This window comes from Vulpes lagopus, chromosome 12 (genome assembly GCF_018345385.1).
Source record: "Vulpes lagopus strain Blue_001 chromosome 12, ASM1834538v1, whole genome shotgun sequence".
NCBI lineage: Eukaryota > Metazoa > Chordata > Mammalia > Carnivora > Canidae > Vulpes > Vulpes lagopus.
In genome coordinates, this window is record NC_054835.1 from 5,979,929 (window position 1) to 5,997,802 (window position 17,874).

The following is a 17,874-nucleotide window of genomic DNA, read 5'->3' on the forward strand; positions in this document are numbered from 1 at the left end:
AGAGAGAGCACGAGCAGGGTTGGAGAGACATGGAGAGAGAAAGAAACAGACTCCCTCCTGAGCAGGGAGGCTGATGCAGGGCTCGATCCCACTTTCCTGGGATCATGACCTGAGCTGAAGGCAGGTGCTATACCGACTGAGCCACTCAGACACTCCTACTGAATTTATTTGAAGCTGCCTCAAATCTCTTTACAAAAGAAGACAAGATATAATTAAATTTATTTAAATTTTAGCTTTTCATTATAAAACTCTGTGTACATATATACATATATATAGTCTCGATTTTTATTTATTTATTTATTTATTTATTTATTTATTTATTTTAAGATTTTATTTATTTATTCATGAGAGACATACAGAGAGAGAGGCAGAGACACAGGCAGAGGGAGAAGCAGGCTCCATGCAGGGAGCCTGATGTGGGACTCGATCTGGGGTCTCCAGGATCACGCCCTGGGGTGAATGCGGCACCAAACTGCTGAGCCACCCGGGCTGCCCCAGTCTCAATTTTTAAAATTTAGTAAATGCCAAAGCTTAAAAAGAAGGCAACAACCCTCCCTTTCTAGGGAGCCACTATCGAAATTTTGGTATGTGTCTTGCAAGCACACTCCTTTTTATTTATTTTCTTATTTTTTTAAGATTTATTTATTTATTCATTCAGAGAGAGTGAGAGAGAGGCAGAGACACAGGCAGAAGGAGAAGCAGGCTCCATGCAGGAAGCCTGATATGGGACTCGATCCCAGGTCTCCAGGATCACACCCCGGGCTGCAGGCGGCGCTAAACCGCTGCGCCACCAAGGCTACCCCGACACTCCTTTTTAAAAAATGAAATTATCAGTATTGATTTTGTTCTGATCATACATGATTGTCATAAAAATACTCAAATAGCACAGAGAAAGCAAGTCCCTATAATTGTACAACCCTAAAGATAAGGACTACTAACTTTCTAACTAATTACAAATATACAGCAATTTCAACCTAAATAGGATCATACTATACTCATTGATTCCAGAACTCTTTTTTACCAAGCAGTGTGTCATGGAATCCTTGTACGTAACTACAGGAAGATCCACCCTTGAACCGCTGAATCATATTCCACTGTAGGAAGGTGGTATCTATATATTCAAGATCCTATTGACATTTTGATTGTTTTTAACTTTTTTTCTTCTACAAATAGTGCTGCAGTGAATATCCTTACAGATGTACTAATAGTATGTATCCTGTGGTTTCTTTAGGGCAAATTCCTAGACAGAGAATGACCAGTCAGTGGAAATGAGCATTCACAATTTTGGTAACTTCCCTACTTCCCCAAGATTGCCCTCCAAAAAGTTTTTACCAATTTGTCCTCCAAATCTTTTTTTCTTTTTTAAAGATTTATTTCTTTATTTTGAGGGAGTAGAGGGCAGAGGGAAAGGGAGAGAGAAAATCCCAAACAGACTCCCTGCTGAGTGTGGAGCCTGACACAGGGCTAGATCTGTGACCCAGAGACCATGACCTGAGCCGAAATCTTGAGTTGGATGTTTAACTAACTGAGCCACCCAGACACCCCCTCCAATTTTTTTTTCTACACATAGATTTATTTACTCTGTTAGGTAGTCACACTGTGAATATATTAGTATCCTGCTTTTTCTTTTAGTAACACATGTTTTGGTGGGGTATATTACATAGTCTACATAAATCTATTTTAGTGGTTGCATAATATTCTACCAAACAGATTTATCATGGTTTACATAATAGCTTTTCTATTGGTGAACATTTACTTTTTATTTTATTTATTTTTTAAAAGATTGTATTTATTTGACAGAGAGAAAGAGAGCACAAACAGGGGGAGTGGCAGGCAAAAGGAGAGGGAGAAGCAGGCTCCTCACAAAGCAGGGAGCCTGATATGGGACTCCATCCCAGGTCTCTGGGGTCATGACCTGAGCCAAAGGTAGATGCTTAACGAACTGAGCCACCCAGACGCCCCTTTATTTTTTAAAAAGATCTATTTATTTATTTTAGAAAGAGAGAGCATGAGCAGGAGGGGCAGAGAGAGAGAAAGGATCTCACACAGACTCCAAGCTCAGCGTGGAGCCTGATGCAGGGCTCAATCTCACAACCCTGAGATCAGGACCTGAGCCAAATCCAAGAGTCCAACACTTAAAACCACTGTGCCACCCAGGCACCCCGATTGGTGAACATTTAAATTGTCTCCAGTTTTTTCAATATTATAAATAATATGGCAATGAACATCTTTTTTTTTTAAGATTTTATTTATTTATTCATGAAAGACACAGAAAGAGAGGCTGAGACTCCGGCAGAGGAAGAAGCCAGCTCCATGCAGGGAGCCGGGTGTGGGACTCGATCCTAGGACTCCAGGATCACACTCTGGGCCAAAGGGGGCGCTAAACCACTGAGCCACCCAGGGATCCCCCTCTTTTTTTTTTTTTTTAAAGTAATCTCTACGAACAACATGGGCCTTTAACTCATAATCCGAGATTGAGAGTCACACGCTTAACCAACTGAGCCAGCCAGGTGCCCCTGAACCTCTTTTCCTATATAAATGTCTATTTTTCTTTCTTTAGGATTTTTTCCCCTTGGGATAGATTCCTAGAAAACTGATTACTAGATACAAACATTTAAAACCTGTGAAACACTCTACTGAATTGCATTCCGAAGGAAAGCAGTAATTATAGTAAATGGTGAAATTTTGGAAATAACCCCAGATATCCATCAAGAGGGAATCGATTATGTAAAATATCATGCAGTCAATGGCAGACTATAGCCATTAAAAGGGCAAGGTATATTTATTTCCATTCACATGTCCCTCCACAATGTACTGTTGATAAAAAGCAGGTTTCAGAAGACAATATAGTATTTGGGGGGAAGAAATAATATATATAAATAACAAAATTCCAAAGTCATAGCCACCAAATTGCCAACCATTCTTTTAAAAGAGGGCAAGGAAAATAGGAATTTTTCCATTTCTACTTTGCAAATTTTATTTTATTTTAATTTTAAGATTTTATTTATTTATTCATGAGAGACACAGAGAGAGACAGAGGAACAGACACAGGCACAGGCAGAAGCAGGCTCCATGCAGGGAGCCTGACGTGGGACTCAATCCCGGGTCTCCAGGATCACGCTCTGGGATGAAGGGGGCGCTAAGCCGCTGAGCCACCTGGGCTGCCCTGCTTTGCAAATTTTAGCCTTACAGTGAGTCTGTAGATTTTGTCAGCAGGAATCTTAATTAACAAAAAGGAAAGCTTATAAATTATTTTTTAAAATAATGTTGCCTTTTGATTTATTTAATGAACAGTAATTATTATTTTTTCTTTACATGACAAAAATCCACCCATCTTCTTTATTTTTTTCTTTCCCAAGTCTAAATTTAGTAAGGTACCCCTGCCGGAAGCTTCTAAATAGTCAATTCTAACTCTTCCCAGGCCTGCTGGGATTACAACTTTCCTCTCTGGATGAAATCTGGAGTTTAATGACGCCCATGGGATGTGCTGCTCAATCTTCCTGACAACCCTAAGAGGGAAGGTGCTGTTACTGCCCCATTTCACACACGGAGAAACCGAGGCTCGCAGAAGCTGGCAGTTACTTTCCTAAGGAGAGTCAGCAGGGCAGGGGCTGGCTTTGAAACAAGCCCAGGCCTGCATCCTTGGCCACTAACTCACAGGCTCCGAGCTGACTGCCCCGCTCAGCCAAGGACTGGGAGAGAAATGTTCCATTTTAAAAACTGGCTAAAAGTCCTGGAAATGCTCAGAGACAGCCAGAATGGAAAAAGATGCTCAAAGGGAACAGAACTTCTCAAAGAGGCTGAGGCTGCCCTGTCATGTGTGACACGTGGAAAACTTGACACATGTAACATACAGGCGGTTAGTGGGAGAATTGGTCATGCTCTTTGGCAAATTGTTCCCTGTTCCCTCTTTGCCCACCTCTCCCCACCCCTCCACCCCCCTGCCACAGCCCTGCCCTGGGAGGAAGCACTTGGGACCACCTCAGAGGAAGTGACTCAGTCCTGAATCTCTGTCCCAAGTTGGCAACTAAGGAGTGGGAGCCCCTCCTTAGGCCTCATGGGGTAGCGAGTCCACCAGACCCGTCTGGCTAGTGTTTGTTCTGAAGGCCTGGTCTCGGGCTATCTCTCCTCCAGATCCTCTTTGCTTGGCCACGTCAGCCACACCTTGGCATAGCCATGGGATGGTCAGGGGTGGAGGGGGAAGATGAGCCATCTCTCACATCTACCTCTCCTGGGCATCCAGGGCACCACTTTCCTCCCCATCCTGCTGCCTCTCCCCATGCCCCCCCCGCCCCCGCCCCATCTCCTTGGCCTCCATCTTGCCCTCAGGATCACCACCTGTGACCCAGGCACACTAACCTCCAGGTCTCTTCCTGCATAAGGAGATTTACCTGAGGGGCCCCACCCAGGCATGGGAAGAGGGATGGGACTGGTTCAAGATTTGCCCGACCTGGGTCCCATGTGACCACCACCAAGTGGTGAGGGCAGCCCAGCAGGACTCCTGTGAGTGGACTCCCCATCATCAGCTCAATGAGGCCCCCTCCCTGAAGAGGAGCTTGTTCATGAACCAGAAGGGCTGATGTCCACTCACCCTGAAGAGGAAGGCAAAGACATCCATCCTTCATTCATTCTCTCATTCCTTCAACCTGCCCTCTCTGAGCCCCAGGCATGTGCCTGGCTCTGCTCCTGCCCTCAGGGCAATGACAATCCAGTTGTTGGGTGTGTGTGTGGGGGGCATAGAGAGGCCCCTAACCCAGTTCTTGGGGTAGTTAGGGTAGACTTTCTGGAGGAGGTGGCATCCAACAGTCCTGCAGGAGAATGAAGCAATGTGAGATTTGTCCAGAATCCCATTGAGCTGAGGGCAGAGTTCACAGAGGGAGGAGGTTTTAGAGTAACTTCCCCTTGGGCCTCAGTTGATAAAAATTGGAGGGACGTGGGTACCGGTGAGCTCCTACTCCAAAGGAGCGGGGTAGAGACAGGTTGGCTGGGCAGATGTTGCTGGGGATGATGGTGCCAGGCGGGGGCATGCAAAGGGAGGCAAAATCGCGTGGATTCTACCAAGAGGGCCGGGGGTCCAGCCAGGCCCCCGCGGGGTACTGCTCATGCTGCTGGCACCCCACTCCGCATGCCTCCTGCCCTGTGCCCTCGCATGCTTGCCTGTGGCTCCTGCATGTCCTGTATGTGCCTGCTGGCTTCCCCCTGCCCCCTCCCTCAGCTCTGACAAGGACCATTGCCTGTCCCCAGCCTGACTCAGGAGGCCAACTGGCACCTCGGGCCCTGCCCTCCCCGGATTCTTCCTGGATAGGAATCTCAAGGCTGTTCTCTGCCTGATTCCCCACCTGACTGTCCCTCCAAGCCTTTGGGAGGACAAGGCATAGCTCTGGGGTCAGCGAAAGCTTTGGGGGCTGATGGGCCCCCAAACAGAGGCCTCAGTCGAATAGTCTGTTTCCAAGAGGCCACTACCAAGGTGAAAGAGGAGGCCAAGCCCCGTGGCACTTCTGCCCATGGGAACTCACTGCCCTCCCCCCAAAGCTGCCCAAGTAGGCCAGGGACGAGGGCCTAGAACCGGAAAGACCCTCGAGTTGTCATTTGGAACCCACACTTGGGGGAGAGGGTGGCCGTGGCTTGGTGCCTTCAGCTTCCTGGGGACCCCAGGCCTCTCTTCCCCTCATCCCGGGCCTTCTGTGTGTGCCTCCCACCCCACGCCCCTGGATCCCCAGATTCTGGTGGGGTGGAGGAGCTCCCCGCCAGTGCCCCCTGTGTACGTGGCTCTCTCCCCTCCTGCCCCTCCCCAGCTGCAGCAGTACCCCCGGCTGCGGGAGGAGATGGAGCGCATCGTGACCACCCACATCCGGGAGCGTGAGGGTCGCACCAAGGAGCAGGTGAGTCCACAGCCCCTCCTGCCCCTGGGCCCTCCTCCCTCTCCTTCCCATTTTGCCTCTTCTGTCTCTGTCTCCCTCACACTTTCTGGCCTCACACTCTCTGCTTCTCTCTCTTTTTTTACTGTGGGAAAATATGTACAATGTAAAACATACCACCTTGACCACCTCTCAATGAGCGGGTCAGTGGTATAAAGCATATTCACACTGTTGTGCCACCGTCATCCCCCCCCCATCTGTTGTCTCCAGAACCTTTTAATATTCCTCAGATGAAGCTCTGTGCCATTAAACAGTGACTCTCCAGCCCCTGCCTTCCCCCAGCCCCTGGCAACCACCAATCTACTTTGTGTTCCTACGAATTTAACAACTCTAGGAACCTCGTATAAGTGGAATCCTATAACCATGGTCTTTTTGTGTCTGGCTTATAACACTTAGCATAAAAAAAAACACTTAGCATAATTTTCTCAAGGTCCATCTATGCCAGGTGTCAGAATTCACTTCTTTAAAAAAAAAAATTTAACCTCAATTAATTAACATATAGCGTATTATTGGTTTCAGAGGTAGAGGTCAGTGATTCATCAGTTCCAATGCTCAGTATGTCATGTGCCCTCCTTAATGCCCATCACCCAGTTACATCATCCCGCTACCCTCCTCCAGCCACCCTCAATTTGTTTCCTATGATTAAGAGTCTCTTATGGTTTGTCTCCCTCTCTGATTTTGTCTTGTTTTATATTTCCCTCCCTTGACCTATGCTCCTCTGTTTTGTTTCTTAAATTCCACACAAGTGAAATCACGTGATCATTGTCTTTCTCTGATTGACTTATTTCACTTAGAATAATACCCTCTAGTTCCATCTATGTCATTACAAATGTCAAGGTTTCGGTTTTTTGGTGGCTGAGGAATATTCCATCATAATATTCATCATATATATATATATATCACATCTTATTTTTTAAACTTTTTTTAAAGATTTATTTATTTATTCATTCAGAGAGAGAGAAAGAGAGAGGCAGAGACACAGGCAGAGGGAGAAGTGGGCTTCATGCAGGAAGCCCGATGCAGGACTCAATCCGGGGTCTCCAGGATCACGCCCTGGGCTACAGGCAGCGCTAAACTGCTGCGCCACTGGGGCTGCCCTATGCCACATCTTATTTGTCCATTTGTCTGTCAGTGGACATCTGGGCTTTTTCCACAGTTTGGCTGCTGTGGACATTGCTGCTATGAACATTGGGTCGTAGGTGCCCCTTCTGAATTCCCTTCCTTTCTAAGGAATACCTGAACACTATTCTATTGCCTGTATATGCTTTCATTTCATTTCAATAGTTTATCAGATATTCATTCATTCAATCACAAACATAGTCACTCAATGCCACCCCTGAGCTGGGAGGAGCAGAGATGAGCAGGCCCCTTCCTGGCCCTCATGAGGCTCATGGGCAAGTCCTCCTTACTTGTCCAACTCTCTGTCACCTTTCTATCTATACCTGCTTCTGGCTTCCAATTCCTAGCCTCCATCCTCACACGCCCTTTCTCCACCACGGTGCTGCCGCCCCAGTCATTCACATCTTTTTTGTAGGTTTTGAATCCTCACTGATCTCTTTAATTACGAAAGTGATAAATACTTAATAAAATATTCAGCCCCGCTCACAATCTCTCTCAAAAATAAGTAAAATCTTTTTTTAAAAAAGAGAGATCTTATCTATTTATTTGAGAGAGAGAGTGAGAGAGAGCACAAGTTGGGGGGGAGGGCAGAGGGAGGGGGACAAGCAGACTCCCCACTGAGCAGGGAGTTTGATTAGAGGGCTCAGTCCCAGGACCCTGGGATCATGACCTGAGCCGAAGGCAGATGCTTAACCCACTGAACCACCCAGGTGCCCCAAGGCATTTTCCCCCTAGACATATACACATTCCAGATTCCATCTTAATCTTCAGTAACTGCAGTCCTGCTGTGTGTCTTGTCTTTTTCCTCTAAAGATAATTGTAGTAGCTAACATCTGTTGAGTGCCCATTACATGTCAGACATGTGATCTGCCTCATTTCATTGTGTCTTCACCACTCCCAGGAGGCAGACCACTTCATCTGATGAACTGGAGACTTAGTGAGCACAGGTTTATTATAGAAAGCAGTGACGCTTGGGTCGAAACTCAGCAGTGTGCGTCAGGCATGTCACTCTGGTCGGAACTCAGTTACAAATCCTATCACTTATCCTGGGATTTTCCAATGCCAGAACCTAGAAATTGTCCTCATTCTTTTGAACAGCTATAGAAAGCTTTATTGTTCAGAGGATCCAATAATGTATTTTACCTTCTGATGGTCATTGGCTTGTTGAAAATTTTTCTCCTTTACAAACTACACCACACTGAACACCCTGATATACATATATCTTTGCTCACTTTGTGAATCTATGTATCTATCTCTAGATGTGAATATGTGCATTTTAATAGTGTTCAATATTGCCAAATTACCCTCCAAGAAGGTGATCCTAACTTGTACTTCCACCAACAGTATATGTGAATCCATCTTCCACAATGCCCACACTGGTCATTACCAATATTTATTATTATTTTGACAGGTTATAAAAGGGTCTCATTCTTTAGTTATGAGGGTGAGCATTCTTTTACATACTTATTGATTACATGTATTACCTCTATGAATTACCCATTCATGTTCTTTGGCTATTTTGATTTGTGTTTTTGTGTCTGTCTTTCATTTATTTACTCATAGGAACTCTTTATTTATTATGGGTACTATTACTGATGCATTGATTGATATATTATGGATTCTATATATGCTATAAGTATGTTTCTTCCAACCTTTCATGCATTTTTAAAACCCTGTCATATTTTTTCCACTTGCCTGTTGACCTGCATATCCTCAAAGGTTATGCTCCTCATCGATATTGAGCTGGCATACATGAATACCAATCATGAGGACTTCATAGGCTTTGCCAAGTGAGTGCTCCCTAGGCTGAGAAGTCACACCTCTTGTGTGTGTGTGTGTGTGTGTGTGTGTGTGTGTGTGTGTGTGTAGGATCCAGGCCTGTTGGGTTAACCCTCTGGGTCTGGTGCCCACTGAGCAGTGGCATTGAAGCTAGGCCTCTTGAGAGGAGAAGTTCTGAGACTCTTCCTTCTCTTCTTCTTAGTGCTCAGCAGAGGAGCAACCAGATGAACAAGAAGAAGGCTTCAGGGAACCAGGTGAGTGAACCCCAGTGCCCCAGCCGGAGGGATGGAGGGTGCCGGATGGACGCCAAGCTCTGAGAGTCCCCTCCCCCGAGGGGAAGGGTCTCACAGGGGCCAGGGATCCTATCAGCTGCCAGCCACAAGCCTCCCACTCTGCCTCAGTAACCCTCTCTCCTCTCTCCCGATGCTTCTCGTGGTTGCTATGGTTACCTCTTTGCAGGATGAGATTCTGGTGAGTACCAGGACTGGGGCTCTTGGCTTATATAGCGAAGGGGAGGAGGGGACCCATTTGTAGTGGGGATGCCCAGGGGGCAAAAGGGCACTCTTTGGCTTGAGCTGCTTGCACATACCAGCACATGGATGCCCACACATGCTCTCAGTCCAGAGGCAAGGCCTGGCCATTCAGAGTCCCATCAACCTGTCCATTAGTGCGCATGAGCTAAGCTTCTACTTCAGTCAGAGGTAGACCATTTGGGCTGGGCGGGCACAAATGGCTGGCAGGGGCCTGGCACTCAATGGGTGCTCCTCAAATATCTGTTGGATGGATGGATGCATGCATGGATGGATGGATGGAAGAGAAATATGTTTTTTTTTTAATTTTTTTTTTTTAAATTTATTTATGATAGTCACAGAGAGAGAGAGAGAGGCAGAGACACAGGCAGAGGGAGAAGCAGGCTCCATGCACCGGGAGCCTGACGTGGGATTCGATCCAGGGTCTCCAGGATCGCGCCCTGGGCCAAAGGCAGGCGCCAAACCGCTGCGCCACCCAGGGATCCCGAGAAATATGTTTTTAAGATAGCCATCTCTACTGGAGAGTTGAGTAAAGAGATAAATGAATGTCAAGAGACAAGTCCCTCCTTGCCCATTCTGTCCTTCAGATTTCTGCTGAAACAACACTTCTTACCCCCACCTGTACACACAAGCCATGGTCTGGGATCTTCCAGAGGCCATAGTTTCTTTATGACAATCTAGGTGTTTGTGTGATTATTGGGTTCATACCTATTTCCCTCTCAAACCCCATGAGGGGAAGGGTTGGGTCTCTCTTGTCCATCAGCAAGTCTTCAGCCCTACAGCCTAGTGCCTGGCATAGAGTAGGTGCTCAGTAGAACTAAGGCATCAATGAGTGTAATATCTGAGTTCAGCAAACACTCGGTGGTGCCTACACTTCACAGGCTGCCAGACAGGAGTCAGATTCTGGCCCTGCCCCCTGGAGACCTGAGCCTGCCATCAGGCCCCAGCAGGATGGGAGTTGGAGGGGCAGGAGGTTTCTGGTGCAGGAGCTCTGCAAGGGGGTTTAGCAGAAGTGGGGGTGGCCAAGGGAGGACAAAGCCTGCAGGTCAGAGCAGGGAGTGAGTGACAAGGTCTGCTCATGAGATACTGGGGTAGGGAGTGCCAGGGCATGGCATTTGGACTCAGTTCCAAAGATAGTGACAAGACACTAAGGTCCTTATCGGACCTGGACAGGGTAGAAGAGGCACCACAGAGCACCTGGCTACCTTGTTTCTGTTAATGGCTAAGGTAGCTACTCAGCTACTGATCCACTATGTCACTTGGGTTCTCTGCAAGGTTCCTGGGGAAGCCAGAGGGTCGAGGAGGGTTCCAGGAGGCCTCAGAAGCAGGCTTTCCTGCCAGCCCCAGGCTCCTCGGCTCTTCTCTGGATGCTTAGAGAAGCCAGGGAGGTCAGGGCTAGGGGAAGGAGAAGAGAGGGTTCCCTCCTCCTCAGTTTGGCCCACCCCCAGGGTCTAGTTAGTGGCCTTGCCCTTGGAGTAGAATCTACAGGCCTTGTTTGTGGTGATGGCTCAGGATGGTCTTGGGGACAGCTGCTTCCTGCTGGAAAACAGATCTTTGCCTATTTCTCTGGGGTCCCCAGGGAGGAAGGGCCTGTTCAATTCATGCTCAGCCTTTCACCCTGTTCCCAAGCCCTACCACCCTGCTCCCATTCAGGGCCTGAGGCCAAAGACCCTCAGAACCATTCATGTTTTCATGCCACAAACATTTATTGATCACTTACTGATTGCCAGGCACACTGCAAGGCGCTAGGATATACCAGTGAGCAGGCAAAAGAGTTCATAATTTAGCAAGGCAGTCTGACATCAACAGATAATTGCTCACTCTCTCTCGCTCTTTCTCTCTCACACACAGACACACACAGACATACACATGACACACAATCTTGAAACCTCAGTCATTGTCATAGGAGAAGACTTAAGGGAGTTGTAAAGGACAGTAAGACGACAATGAGGGTCCTGACTTATACTGGGGGTCAGGGAGTGCCTGCCTGAGAATGTGACTTTTGAGCTGATACCCTGAGGGTATGGAGGAATTCGGCAGGCCAACAGGAGAGAAGTGCTTTCTAGGCAGAGACAGCAGCAGCACTTATATAGTCATTGAGATCAGAAACAAGTCTTAGAATTAAGTGGATCTTAAGCTGAAAAGACATTGCCCAGTTGGCCCCCTACACTCTACTTGCATACTTTTAGCGGTGGGGAGCTCATCCCCTACCAAGGCTACCAGTCCCCTACTCAGATGGCTCTGACTATCAGAAGGCTCTCTATCCTGAGCTGACCTATGCCTTCCTCTGTCTTCCAGTCTGTTACTTGTGGTTCAAAACAGGGCAGGTCTGGCCCACACCCTCCCTGCCCAGCCAGGCTTCCAAGAGCTGGAGGAGGGGTGGGCTTTTGAGTGTTTCTCTTTGCCTACCCCATCCTCCAGGGGGAGTCCTGGCCTCTCCCCACTGACCCCCTGCCCTCTCACCCTCCAGGTCATCCGGAAGGGCTGGCTGACCATCAACAATATTGGCATCATGAAGGGGGGCTCCAAGGAGTACTGGTTTGTCCTGACCGCTGAGAATCTGTCCTGGTACAAGGATGACGAGGTGAGTAAAGGGCCACTGGTCATCAAAGGGTTTGGCTGGGGCCAGATTCAGGCTCAGACACTACTCCAAGGGCTTGGAGTAGATTGGGCCACCCAACAAACAAAGTTTTGTTTTGTTTTTTTTTTTAAATCCCATTAAAGCCCCTTGAATAGAGGTGGCCTGCAAGGATCAGAGGCAGACAATCCTGAGAGCTCATCCAGGCGGGAAAGAGAAGGTGCCTTGGCAGGATCAGGGAGCTTGGGGCCAAGTGCCCTGAGGAGGGTAGGCAGGGGTGCTGGGTGCCCCTCCCTGACCCCGCCAGCCCTGTGGCCTTCCTGTTTTCCTGCTCTGGGGTGTGCCGCCTCTCTTGTGGCCCCCACAGACCTATGACACACACATATGTCCAGCTGCCAGACACCCTATTAACCCCTGCACCCCAGTCCCCCAGACCCCACGGGCACAAGAGAGATGCCCTGAGGGCCTCCAGGCCAAGGGGCCAGGAGTGATGGGGCCCTGCAGAGGCTCCACACAAAACCCCTCCCTGCCCACATGGGCTCACAGAATGCCTGCCACCTCCCTCCCTTGCTGCTGGTCTCCTTTAAAAATGAGTCTATTTGGCTTCCACATCTGGATTCCAGAGGTGACCAGAGAGAACAGGGAGGGCTTGGGGCTTTGGGGGGGAGACTTGTGGTAATGAACTCCAGCTGGCCACCCAGTGGGGGAGGGGACCTTCTTCCTGAGGAAGCTTTCGGAGGAGAGGGAGCTCTCAGTGGGGAAGTGGGGCTGGGGTGGGAGCTGTGATTTTGGTCTCTGAGCTCCCTCCTTGATCCCTGCCTCTTCCACGTCGCCCTGGGCAAGGCCCCCTCCTCCTCATCTTGGGCTGGGCCTTCCGTCGTCACTGGCGGGGGCGCCAAGCCATCTGGACCTCATTACCCCAACCCTGGCCTCTCCCCGAGCATGGGGCCCCTGGAAGGGTTGGAGTGTGAGGTGGCGTGACGTGGGGGGGGGGGGGTGTCGCTTCCTGCTCTGTCGCTCAGGCAGGCTGCCTAGACCCCCTCATGGGCTGGGAGCACTGATTACTGGCCCTAGGACTCCTGGTGCTCTTAAGTTGGGGGTCCTTATGTGTTGGGCCAGGGGACAGTGTGACCTGGGGCTGAGGGCTGCCCTCTGGGAGAAAGTATCCAAGAGGGACCCCGTCCTTGAGTGGTGGGGTCTTTCTGAGCTTTGTATGTACATTTGAGTTGGGTTGTGTGTGGGAACTGTGCTGAGCATGTGTGGGGTGCAGTAGGGGTGGGTAGTAAGTGCTGGGGGGTGGGGTGTGTGAGGCTGATGGATGTTATGTGTGGCGGGAGGGGTGGTGGTGCAGGAGAGTGTTTGGGCTATAAGCATCTAGGTGTGGTTGGGAGAAGACCATGTGTGCCCTTTCTCGGTGTGTAAGTGAAGCTGTATGTAGCAAATGGGCTGGAGGAGGGAGAGTGTGCATGTGGAGCATCTGAGAACATGCGTGTGCTTGCGATGTAAGCATGGGAGAGAGCTCGTGTTCCATTGTGAGGGTATGTATGTGTGCACAAGCTTGTGGCCTTGAGATGTGTAAGTGTGCTTGCGGCATGAATGTGTGATATTAGTTTGGGTGTGGGAATGTATGTGCCTGAGTGGTGGAGGTGTGCATGTCGAATTGAGTGCGTATGTGTGTGTGTGTGTTGCATGTGTGTGGATTTTTGCACTAGAACAGCTTGCGGACATGGAGGTGGTCTGGGCTGCAGGGAGGATGATCTGTCCCCCTCTCTCCCCAGCTGCCAGCCCTCTAGTCTTTGGGACATGGGCGGCCCTCTGGGCAGACAGGCGGCTCCCCATATCCATAGTCCTCATTGAACCCCCCATCTTCTCGGTCTCCCTCTGCCACCCATCAGCATCCCCATCCCGTCTCACAGCACGGTGCCCCCCTCCCTCTACACCTCCTCCCAGCACCCCCTGCACCCCCCAGCAGCCCCCTGCCCCATCTCCGGGTTCCGGTTCTGGGATGGCGGGTGGGGGTCAGTCCAGCTCTCCAGCGGCGGCGCCGAGGGTCTAACCCAGCCCAGCCTAACCAATGTGCAGACTACTGTACAATTTGGGAGTCCTGAACAGATAGTCTAAACACTGGGTAGACGGAGTGGAGGTGTCCTCTGGTCCTTCCAGGCAGCTGTGTCTGTCCGTCGGGTGAGAGCTTCGGCCCCATCTCCTGGAGACCCAAGGCCCCCAGCCCCAGCCCAGCCAGCCCGTGGTCCCCTCTCTGCTCCCGACTCCCCTTCTGCCTCCTTTGACGTGGCAGGGGTGAGCGGGAGCTGTGGCTGGGAAGGAGGGGCCTGGGGAGGGGGCCGGCCGGCAGGAAGGGAGGGGTGGGGGGAGGAGGCCGCTCCTACCTAGAGTCCAACCCCAGAGCACAAGGGCGGGTGGTGGCGGGGCCTCCCTCGAACGCTTCCAGATGTTCCCTGGCCGCGTGTGCAACTTCCTTCTCTCCTCCCCCAGCCGCCCTCTGGGGCTCCCGGCCACCCGCCTGGCATAAAGAAGGCTTTATGTGGCTGGACGGGCCAGGCGGGTATGGAGGGCAGAAGGAGGTGGACAGGATGGTGCCAGGACTGGGGAGCAGGGTCCCCCTAAATCCATCCCCGACCTGAGATCCTGGATGAGGCTCATGCCCAAGCCCTGAGTCCCTGAGATCCACACAGACATTCCCCAGCCACGGCATGGGTCCTGTGGTGTGGGCACGTGGGGTACCAGGGGTTCCTCCTCCCAGAGCCCCCTCCTGGAGTACCTTCTCTGCAGAACCCCCGAGCCTCCCTTGGACAGCTACAGACAAATGTTGGCCCACAGCAGGCACACATTAGTGTGCACGGAGGCCTGGCACCCACATGCCCATCCACAGATACATATTACTCCTCCCAGATGACTACAAATAAACCAAACGCATTCAACCTATTCAGCAAACCATATGCACATGAACATGCAAGCCCACAGTGTTCCCCACAGGCACACTCCATACAAACACAGATATTTACAGCTGCCACATACATCTATGAAAGTGTGCACACATCCGCCTTGACACACAGGCCTGCTCACACAACACATGGCCATGCGAGGCACCTCGTCAGGCACACACATGCCCACACACACACCTACACAACACAGACACGTGGCCTCACATCACAGTGGTGATATGGTACGTGCTCCAGCTGGCATGTGTTTACACACACAACTACACACATGCTGCACACAGAGACATACCATCTCCAGGCTTGTGCTGTGCGCCTGATTGCTAACACATGGGCGCCTGGGGGGTGGGGCGAAGAGAGGGTGTGGGCTGAGCCAGCCCTTTGAAGCTGCTGGTGCTGGTGGCCCCCCTTCTTGTCTCTATAGTCAGGAAATGAAATCAGCAACTTAGCTAAAGCAGGTCCCATTGGCCAGGCCGGGGGCGAGAGAAGCTTGAGTGAGGGGTCCCTGGCTAGGGCTGGCCTGGACAGCATCCAGGGCTTGCTTGGGGGGAGTAGGATCCACCCTCCGTCTCGCCACCCTGCCCTCTTGGGCTGTGGCATGGATGCAGAGGTGGTGGGAATGGCTTGAAAGCCACTGGGAACCAGAGGTGCTCAGCAGGTCCAGGGCTCCGTGGCCAGGCTTTCTTCAGACAGCACCTATGCTGTGCAGGGGGCACGGGTGCCCAGAAGCCCAGGGCCGCCCTGGGGCTCCAGAGCCCTGCTCCCCCACTGCCCCAAACCTCCACATGGAACACTCTTAGGATATGAGGCATGGCACTGACCTCACCCATCGCTCCCACCTCTATCCACAGGAGAAAGAGAAGAAATACATGCTCTCCGTGGACAATCTGAAGCTACGGGACGTGGAGAAAGGTTTCATGTCAAGCAAGCACATCTTTGCCCTCTTTAACACTGAGCAGAGGTGGGTCCCCAGACTGCAAGCCCCAAACCACCTTTCCTGAGCAGAAAGGAGAGGAACCTGCTCCAAGCCCCACAGTGAGAGTCATTCCTTTGACAAATATTCAGTCAATCACTTGGTAAGCGCCTGCTCTGCCTAAGACACCCTGCTAAGCATGGGGGACAAAGGGCCCATCAGGCCGGATCCCCTTGTTGCTCAGTGTCCAGCAGGGTTGGTGACAGTACCAGGCCTCTCACCTCTCAAGCCAGGGCTGACCGAGGGTTCAGTACAGCTGCCATCAGGGAGGTCCCCAGAGAGCCAAGGAGGGAGCCAATGGAGGCTGCACAGTCAGGGATGCCCTTCGTATGAGATCTCAGTCCCCCTTCTCCTTTTTAGTATCTTTTTAATAGAGCATTTTACCATTTATTTCACTGAATCCTTACAATGACCCAGGGAGGCAGGAACTGTTTTTATTAATCCACCTTCCAGGCAAGGAAACAAGCTTGGGAGGTGAGGGGACATGCCCAGGGTCACACAGCTGGGAAATGAGGAAGCCAGGACTGGGCCCCAGGTGTGATGTCCTCAATCTGTGCATGCCCTTAATCACCTGGGTGAGTGGGTCTCTGAGCCTTCTCCCCTCGCCGCCTGCCCCACCTTGCAGGAATGTCTACAAGGATTATCGGCAGCTGGAATTGGCCTGTGAGACGCAAGAGGAGGTGGATAGCTGGAAAGCCTCTTTCCTGCGGGCTGGCGTATATCCTGAACGCGTTGGGGTGAGTGGAAAGCCAGGGAGGGGGGCAAGTTACTTCTAATAGGGGGCCCTGAATCATTATCCTCAGCAATGCCAAGTCATGTCATCAGGGCTCAGAAATAGCACAGATCCTCCCCCTTACCTGTACTGGAGTGGGATCAGAGTTAAGCCTTCTTCCTGTCCTCCAAAGCCAGTTTTTTGTGAGCCTCCTCGACCACAGATGGCAATTCCTTCATTCTCTTCATAGAATAGTTCAGGGGGTTTTGTGGCTACCTTCATTTTCCTTCTCTCCTTCACTGTGGTGATGTCTACAGTTGCCTTAGGGTTGGGGTCAAGTGCCCTGGGTTCACTCATCTTTTCCTTTCTGTGTGTGTGTCTGCTTTGGCTGTGCTTGCTGGTGGCGGCGGCGGCGGTGGTGGCAATGCTGGTGTCGTGGCCTCTATGGCTTTGGTGTGGGCCTCCCAGGACAAGGAGAAAGTGAGTGTGCCCCTCTCTCACCTTCTGCCAGGTGTCTCCAGCCTGGCAGCAGCTCTGGCCAGGTCTTTAGAATAAGGAAGGGGGTGGCACCTGGGTGGCTCAGTGGTTGAGCATCGGCCTTAGGCTCAGGGTGTGATCCCAGAGTCCTGGGATCGAGTCCCACATCAGGCTACCCCCAGGGAACCTGCTTCTCCCACTGCCTATGTCTCTACCTCTCTCTGTCTTTCTCATGAATAAATAAAATCTTTTTAACAAGAAAAAAAAAGAATTTTAGAATCAGGAAGGGGCCTTGGAAAGGTCTTTGCTAATTGAGAGACTGGGAGACTGAGGCAAATTCTAGGCACCAAGTTGAGAGCGGAGATAAGGCTGAACAAGGGTTTGGGTGCCTTAGAGACACTGGGGTGGGCAGAGTGCAAACACAGAATGTTTGGAGGAGCCAGTGTCTGTGTGTTCAGGCCCTTTGCTCTTTGTACTCAGTTCTCCAGGCACCCTTCAAGGGGCTGAGACCCTGGGAGTGGCTGGAACCTGGCTATGAGGGCCCAGCCACTCTGATGCCCTCTATTCTCAATGGCAGGCCAGCGAAACAGAGGAGAATGGCTCAGACAGCTTCATGCACTCCATGGACCCACAGCTAGAGCGGCAGGTGGAGACCATCCGGAACCTGGTAGATTCATACATGGCCATCGTGAACAAGACCGTGCGTGACCTCATGCCGAAGACCATCATGCACCTCATGATCAACAATGTGGGTGCAACACTTTGTGGGCAGTGGGTGCTCTTTTGGGACCAGGGAGGGAGTGGCTAGGTTGGCCTGGGGGAGGCACAGAC

The 17,874-nt window shown here is 50.8% G+C and overlaps 1 protein-coding gene across 17 annotated transcripts in view; it reads left to right on the plus strand.

The window, feature by feature from the left end:
* Positions 1-17,874, plus strand: part of DNM1 (dynamin 1) — a 46,032-nt gene that overhangs the window by 22,008 nt on the left and 6,150 nt on the right. For all 17 annotated transcript variants that reach the window (XR_005983034.1, XR_005983035.1, XR_005983038.1 and 14 more), the window contains exons 11-19: positions 5,796-5,882; positions 8,757-8,827; positions 9,019-9,070; positions 9,276-9,287; positions 11,817-11,930; positions 15,733-15,842; positions 16,480-16,591; positions 17,035-17,046; positions 17,621-17,791. Coding sequence is in view for 11 of the 17 variants with exons in the window: in XM_041724650.1 (XP_041580584.1) it covers positions 5,796-5,882; positions 8,757-8,827; positions 9,019-9,070; positions 9,276-9,287; positions 11,817-11,930; positions 15,733-15,842; positions 16,480-16,591; positions 17,035-17,046; positions 17,621-17,791 (741 nt within the window). In the remaining 6 variants the exon portion in view is untranslated. The remainder of the gene's footprint in view (positions 1-5,795; positions 5,883-8,756; positions 8,828-9,018; positions 9,071-9,275; positions 9,288-11,816; positions 11,931-15,732; positions 15,843-16,479; positions 16,592-17,034; positions 17,047-17,620; positions 17,792-17,874) is intronic.